This window comes from Camarhynchus parvulus, chromosome 15 (assembly GCF_901933205.1).
Source record: "Camarhynchus parvulus chromosome 15, STF_HiC, whole genome shotgun sequence".
Taxonomy (NCBI): domain Eukaryota; kingdom Metazoa; phylum Chordata; class Aves; order Passeriformes; family Thraupidae; genus Camarhynchus; species Camarhynchus parvulus.
The window spans coordinates 1690982-1698823 of NC_044585.1; the positions used below are offsets into that span (position 1 = coordinate 1690982).

The 7842-nt window shown below is 64.8% G+C and overlaps 1 protein-coding gene across 1 annotated transcript; it reads right to left on the reverse strand.

Moving 5' to 3' along the window:
* Positions 1-78: 78 nt before the first annotated feature.
* Positions 79-5207, reverse strand: NEFH (neurofilament heavy). The gene is given in 7 exon segments (XM_030958904.1): positions 79-1482; positions 1485-1626; positions 1628-1907; positions 2214-2338; positions 3063-3262; positions 4420-5174; positions 5176-5207. Coding segments are annotated over 7 exon segments (2724 nt in total). The 3' UTR covers positions 79-292.
* Positions 5208-7842: the final 2635 nt, after the last annotated feature.

Consider the following 7842-nt stretch of genomic DNA (forward strand, 5'->3'; position numbering starts at 1 on the left):
GCACATACATTAAATAAATGCACTTAGAGGAGAAGGGTGGTGGGGTTCCCCCTGGGGGTCCCCCCTCTTCTCCTGGGTTATAATTCAAGTGTTTAAATGTGGCGCTCGGCGAATATCACGTTCTGCAAGGGAAGCAATCGCCCACCCGAGGGGCTCTCACGGGCCTATTGCTAAGGGAAAGCCTGGCCTGGGGGTCCTGGGGGTCCCTGGGCTCCCACCCCGGGCCCAGCCATGGCCGGGAGCGGAGCAGCTCCCGTGCCCGGAGGTGCCTGCGGCTCCCGGGACTCTTCCGTCACTTCTTCCCCGGCTCTGGGGCCGTGCCCTCCTTGCTGGAGGGAGCCTCAGCTTTGGGGGGTTCCTTACTGGCTTTGGGCTCATCTTTGGGTTTTGCTTTAGCTTTGGGTTCCTCCACTTTCTTGGGTTCCTCCACCTTCTTAGGCTCCTCTGCCTTCTCCTTCTTGGGCTCTTCTGCCTTCTCCTTCTTGGGTTCCTCTGCCTTCTTGGGCTCCTCCACCTTTTCCTTCTTGGGTTCTTCTACTTTCTTCTTGGGCTCCTCAGCCTTTGGCTTTTCAGCCTCCTTGGTGGCCGCTTTGCTGACCTCCTGCTGAGGTTTTGCTGGAGCCTCCTCAGCTTTTCCCTCTTCGGCAGGTTTGGGGCTTGGCTTGGTCTCTTTGGCCTGTGGAGCTGGAGGCTCTGGCACAGCAGCCGCCTTCTCCTTGGGTTTCTCCTCTGCCTTGGCTGGGACGTCCTTCTTGGGAGCGTCCTCCTTCTTACCCTCCTCAGGCTTGGAGGGAGCCTTCACCTCCTTGGGCTGCTCCTCCTTGGCCGGGGCCTTTGGAGCAGGGCTTGGCTCCTTGGCTGGAGCCACCTCCTTCTGTGGAGACTTGGCCTCCTCCTTCACGGGAGATTTGGCTTTCTCTGGGGACTTCACAGCTGGGGGTTTGGCTTCTTCCTTTGATGGGCTTGGGGGCTTCTCTGGGGACTTCACAGCTGGGGGCTTGGCCTCCTCCTTAGAGGGGCTTGGGGGCTTCTCTGGGGATTTCACAGCTGGGAGTTTGGCTTCCTCCTTTAAGGGAGTTGCAGGTGGCTCTGGGGATTTCACAGCTGGGGGCTTGGCCTCCTCTTTAGAAGGGGCTGGGGGTTTCTCTGGGGACTTGACAGTCGGGGTCTTGGCCTCCTCTTTTGAGGGAGGTGTGGGTTTCTCTGGGGATTTCACTGTTGGGGTCTTGGCCTCATCCTTTGAGGGAGGTGTGGGTTTCTCTGGGGACTTCACTGTCGGGGTCTTGGCCTCCTCCTTAGAGGGCTTTGATGGCTTTTCAGGGGATTTGACAGCTGGAGTCTTGGCTTCCTCCTTTGATGGGGTTGAGGGTTTCTCTGGGGACTTCACAGCCGGGCTCTTGGCCTCCTCCTTTGAGGGGGTTGCAGGCTTTTCTGGGGATTTCACAACTGGGGTCTTGGCCCCCTCCTTTGAGGGGATGGGAGCTTTTCAGGGGACTTGACTGCTGGGCTCTTGGCCTCCTCCTTTGAGGGGGACTCAGGTTTCTCTGGGGACTTGGCCTCCTCCTTTGCAGGAGACTTGGCCTTTTCTTCACCCTCTTCTTCAGCTTTCTCCTCTTCTTCTTCTTCTTCTTCCTTCCTCCCCCTCTTCCTCCTTCTCTTCAGCTTTTTCCTCTTCAGCCTCTTTCTCAGCCTCCTCCTCCTCTGTGACCTCCTCGGTCACCTGGATTTCCTCTGTCTGCTCCTCCACAATCACTGTCTCCTTCTCTGATTTTTCCACCACCTTGATCTTCTCCTCGCTCTTCACCTTGATGCTGGTGGTGATGCTGGGAGGTTTGGGGATCACCTCGGGGTAGGAGAGCATCCCAATGCCAGTCTCGAGCCGATACTCCTCCCCTTCCAGGAGCTTTCTGCCAGGGAGAGACCAGGGCAGGGCACTCAGTGATGGCTTCTCCTCTCCTCCCGTGGCCAGGAGCTGCCAGCAATGTCCTGCAGCTCCATGTCCCTCCCTGCCCCATCCTGGATGATCCTCCTGCTCCTGTGGCTTGGGATGAACAGGTTTCCTTGCCCATCCCTCCACACACCACTGGGTCACCCAATTGGACATTGCCCACCATGGTGAGATGATTTGCTCACCAAAAGGAGCCCAGGTGTTAACAAGGGACCTTGAGCAGACCTGGCTGAGACCCCCCACACCTTCCCCTGCCCCCCTGTACCTGTAGGCAGCAATTTCGATGTCCAGGGCCATTTTGACGTTGAGCAGATCCTGGTACTCGCGGAGCTGAGCTGCCATCTCCCACTTGGTGTTCCTCAGCTCGTTGTCAAGCTGCTGGATGGTTTCCTGTGGGCAGACAGAGCAATAATGAGGGGGGGGACACATGGCACAGTCCCCAGAGCAGGGGGACACAAGAGCACCCCTAAACTGTCCCCTGGTCAGTGAAAGGTGTCCTCACGGAGGCGTCTGCAGCCACCTCCTCCTGCAGACACACAGGGAAGGGGACACAGGCAGGGTGGTCCCAGGGTGTCCAGCTGCCTTGGGGGACCTGGCAGGAGCCCTGCATGCCCTGAGCAAGGAGCTGCACTCCAGCTGAGCCCCTGGCCCGCTCCCAGCACCGCCTCCAGCAGGGACATGCTGTAGGAATGCTTCTAGGACTTGGGTGAGTCCAATAGCAGCTGAACTCCAGCTGGAGGCTGGTGGCACCACCTTGGGGACAGCACTTCATTCCAAGGCCACCGTGGCAGCCTTCACTTCAGATCTGGGGTACAGGATGTGGCCCAAAGTCTGGACACACTTCCATGGCGTTTGTGACCATGCTCACAGGCAGCTCAGTGCCAGGCAGAGCCATGGGGCAGCTCCAGGGGGGCTGAGGGACACAACAGCCCAGACACCACCTCAGGCTCTGGGTTCCTGATCCCTGTGGGGTGGGGAAGGCCAGTTCTGACACAGCCCCGAGCATGTCCCACAACTCCTTCCCATCCCTGAAGCCGAAGTCCCAGCGCTGCCCCTCCCCAGCAGCAGGATGGTCCCTCCCCAGCCTGGCCCACTGCCCACTGCGCCAGGGCACCTGGTAGGACAGGACATCTGCATGATGGCGCTCCTCCGAGTCCTGCCTCTGCCTCTCCAGCGACTCCTGGGTCCCTTTGAGGGCTTCCAGCTCGGTGGTCTTGGCCTGGAGCTGCCGGCGGTACTCGGAGATCTCCTCCTGGGCCAAGCGCATGGCGTCCGTGTTCACCTTGGCCACCTCCGAGAGCTTGTCCAGCCTCACTGCGAGGGGAAAGGGAAGCTGCAGGGCGGGAGGGAAGGAGGCTGCAGCCTCCCCTCCTTGGGGAAACTCAAACCTGTCCCTGTCACACATCCCTGTCCTCTGCAGAGCCACCCCGGGCTCCCTGAGCGCTCTGCCTTCCCCACCCCTCCCTCCATCTCTGCCGGGAAGTGAAGGAGGACGGGCAAGACGAGCTCGGGGCTGTTTCTGCCATCCTGGACTGCAGCCAGTGCAGATCCAGCTGTGCCACATCTGCCCCACAGCGCTGCCCCCCCGCCGCATCCCAGACACGCCAGCCCTGGCCCGAGCGGGAGGGTTTTGCCGCAGCGCCCTGCGGACACCCCAGGGGACGGAGGGGGGCACAGAATGAGGGGACAGGAATGGGGAGCAGCGATCCTGCGGCTCCCGGGGCAGCCCCCGCCCCGCGGGACGGGCGCCCGGGGTCGGCGCTGCCGCTGCCCGCGGTGCTGAAGCGCCGCTGTCCGCGGTGCTGGACCCGCCCTGCGCGCCCGGGGGCTCAACCTGGGCTACCGAGCGGCTTTTGGGGCGCCGACCCCACCCTCCGCACCGTACTGTCCCCCCCGCCAAAAAAGGCCATTCTCTGTCCTCCCCTCCCGCGTCAGGGATGCGGTACCGCCCTCTCAGCACTGCAAACACCCCTGGCCTCGCCCCGGCTCAGAGGGACCAGCGCAATTCCCTGCAACGTTGGAGGGATCCGGCACCCCAAAAACTTGCGGGGTGCCGGGCCAGTGATGCTGGAACCCTCCTGGAAACTCACTGCGGGGCAGAGGGGAGTCGGGCAGGCACTGGGGCTCTGGTGGCAGGGATGGGGTCACCCTGAAGCCCTCCCAGGTGCTGGATGTAGGGGAGGTCCCTGCACACCGCTACGATGGGGGGCACTAACGCCCTCCCCGAGCACAATATAGGGGGGCTCGCTATCCCAACACCCTCCAGGAGCACAGTAAAGGTGGGAGAGGTCCCTGCACCTCCCGGGGTGGGGGTAACTAACACGATACAGAGAGCGGGGGGTCCCCGCATCCCTTGGGCCTCCCTCGCTCCCTTTGCTCCAAGCCCATCCCGGAGCGCGGCAGCCCCGGGTGTCCCGGGGGAGGTCCCGGGATGCCGCCGGCGGGCTCAGCGGCCACACCCTCGCACTCACCGCGGAACCACTCCTCGGCCTGCAGGGTGCTGCGGGCCGCCGTGCCCTCCAGCTGTGCGCGCAGGTCGCGGAGCGCGGCGGTGACTCCGGGCCGCAGGGAGGCGGGCGGCTCCGCGGGCAGCTCGGGGCGCGCCCCGCGCAGCAGCGCTCCCACCTCGGCGCGGTGCTGCCTCCGCAGCTGCTCCGCCTCCTCCCGCAGCGCCCGGGCTCGCTCCTCCAGCGGCGCCCGCGCCCGCTCCTCCTGCGCCGAGCGCTGCGCCAGCCCGCGGGCCGCCGCCTCCAGCTCCGAGCGCTGCCGAGCCTCGTCCTCCAGCCTTCCCCGCAGCGCCGCCACGTCCTCGGCCAGGCGCGCCCGCTCCAGCCGCAGCTGGCCCTTCTCGGCGCCCAGGCGCAGCACGGTGCCCCGCATGTCCCGCAGCTCCCGCGCGTACAGCTCGCCCATGGCCGAGCGCCCCGCCTGCTGCTGCCGCAGCGCCGCCGCCTCGGCCGCCAGCGCCCGGTTCTGCTGCTCCAGCGCCCGCACCCGCTCGATGTAGCCGGCGAAGCGGTCGTTCAGCACCTGCAGCAGCTCCTTCTCGTTGCGCGCCCGCGGTTCGCCGTTCAGCGAGTCCAGGCTCTCGGTGGAGGACGCGGCCGCGCTGCCGCCGCCGCCCCCCGCGCCCCGCGCCCGTCCCACCACCGGGGCCGGCCACGAGTAGAAGCCGCTGGAGGCGGCGGAGCGCGGGGCGGCGCGGCCCGGCTCCTTGCGGAGCCCCGGGGCCCAGCAGCGTCTCCAGCATCAGGCTCATGGCGACCCCCGCCCTCGCTGCGGCACCGGCGCGGCCGCCCGCTTTATAGCGCTCGGGGCGGCCGCTCCGCCCCGCCACCGGCAGCGGGGGTGGGCACCGGCCCCGGCAGCGGCACCGCCCCGCGCCGCCGCCGCAGCCCCGCGGGTGCGGGGGGACCCCGCTGCCACGCCCAGGTGGGGAGCGGGAGCCGCACCAGAAAGGAGCGGATTGTCCCCGGCAGGAGAACGGGGACCCCGGGGCACAGCGGGATCCCGGGAGCAGCAAACAGGACCACCGGGGAGAGATCCCGCAGGGAGCACGGAACACCCCGGGCAGATAGCGGGACCCCCGGGAATAGAGAGTGAGAACCCCGGGAAGGGAGGAGGGAGCTCCTTGAGGGAGAACACATCCGCGGGCAGGGAGCAGGATCACCGGGAACAGAGAATGGGAGCCCCGGGAAAGGAGCAGGGACACCCCAGGACAGAGTGAGCCCCCGAAGCGAGAAGGGACCCTCGGAGCAGAGAGGGGGGAAAGAGGAATAGAGGGTGGGACCTTCAGAGAGGGCGGTGGGACCCCCGAGGACAGGGCGAGGACCCCACAGAAAGGGAGTGGGGAGCTCCTGTGTGGCTGTGGAGCCCGTGGGCAGAGAGAGGAACACCTGGGAATAGAGTGGGGTGCCCAGGAATAGAGAGTGGGACCCTGGGGAGGGAGCTGGGACCCCCCAGTACAGAGCAGGACCCCACCCCGGTGTGAAGGAGAAAGGGGGGACCCCCGGTGGCACAGACACCCCCTCCAAGGGTGGGGCAGCGACCCTGGGGTGGGGCCCCCACTCGGTGTCCCCCCGGGCCAGGCACTGACTGGGGGTTCCTGCTGGCAGGGGGGTGGTGCCGGGGGGGTCCCCTCGGGGACAGGGGACAGCCCTGCGGGATGCTGGGGACCTCCTGGCAGGGAGGGATGGGAGGGCCAGGTCTGCCACCCCGGCTGGAATGGGGATGGGGAAGGGGATGGAGTCAGGGGTGGGGTGGGGGGATGTGACCCCCAAAAGCTGCCCTTGGGACCCGGGGATGCACGGGCCACTCAGCCAATCAGCACTCGCGTACAATCCAGCCAATCAGCACTCGGGTACCATAGAACCAATCAGCATTCAGGTACCATCCAGCTAATCAGCACTCGGGTACCACCCAACCAATCAGTGCTCACGGATAGCCCGGCCAGTCAGCCCATATGGACCAATGGCCAATCAGCAGTCACAGACCACCCAGCCAATCAGCGCACTTGCTACCCAGCCAATCAGCACACAAAGAGCTCAAGATGTGGGTAGGTACTGACAGCTCAGCCAATCAGAAGTCAGGCCTGGAGATCTCAGCCAATCAACACACAGGTTCCTAGATCCCAGCCAATCAGCAACCATATCCATAGACATTGTCCCAGCCAATCATCAGACAGGAGCACAGATCCCAGCCAATCATCAGGCAGGTTCATAGATCCCAGCCAATCAGCACAGAGGGCTACAGATCCCAGCCAATGAGCACACAGGGTCACAGATCCCAGCCAATCAGCAGACAGGGGCACAGATCCCAGCCAAGTAGAACACAGGGCCACAGATCCCAGCCAATCAGCAGACAGGACCACAGATCCCAGCCAATCAGCAGACTGGAGCACAGATCCCAGCCAATCATCAGGCAGCTCCATGGTTCCCAGGAGCAGCCCTGGTGTCCCCGCTGTCCCCACAGCTGTCCCCTGTGTCCCACCCTGTCCCTTCTCGCCCAGATCCATGGCAGCAGGGCCGGGAGCAGCCGGGATGCGCCAGGAAGGAGCAGGAGGCTGAGCAGCCCCAGCCGGTGACACATCCCCGGGAGTGTTGGGGACACGGGGACAGCAGGCACGGGCCACCCCGAGCAGCTGTGCCCGCCCTGCTCCCGCTGCCACCCCGCTGACCCGCTCCCGGCCATATGTCACCAGCCCGGGGCCGTGGGGACCTGCGGGTGGGGACAGGCGGGGCCCTGAGGGTCCTTCCCACCCTGGGGACACCCGGCTGAGCACGGGGACACAGCCTGTGGAGGGGTGACGCTGTCCCCACACCCTGTGTCACCCCTGCTCCCAAACCCTGCCTCCAAGCCCTTTTCCCGTTTCCATCCCAACCCCTGGGGTGTCCCCTGTCCCCATATCTCTCTGCTCCATCCCATATTCCCATCCCGTGTCTCCATCCCTGTCCCCATCCATGTCCTCATCCCATGTCCCCATCCCATGTCCCCATCCTCTATCCCCATCCCTGTCCCCATACCATGCCCCTGTCTCCTGTCCCCATGTCTTTCCCAATCCCCGTTCCCATCCCATGTTCTCATCCCATGTCCCCATCCCCTATCCCTATCCCTGTCCCCATCCCCTATCCCTATCCCTGTCCCCATCCCCTATCCCTATCCCTGTCCCTATCCCATGTCCCCATCCCCTATCCCCATTCTCTGTCCCCATCCCCTATCCCTATCCCTGTCCCTATCCCATGTCCCCATCCCCTATCCCCTGTTCCCATCCCATGTCCCCATCCCTACCCCCTGTTCCCATTCCCCGTCCCCATCCCAGTTCCCCCATTCCCTCTCCCCTATCCCATCCCTGTTCCCCCATTCCCTCTCCCCCATCCCATCCCTATCCCTGCCCC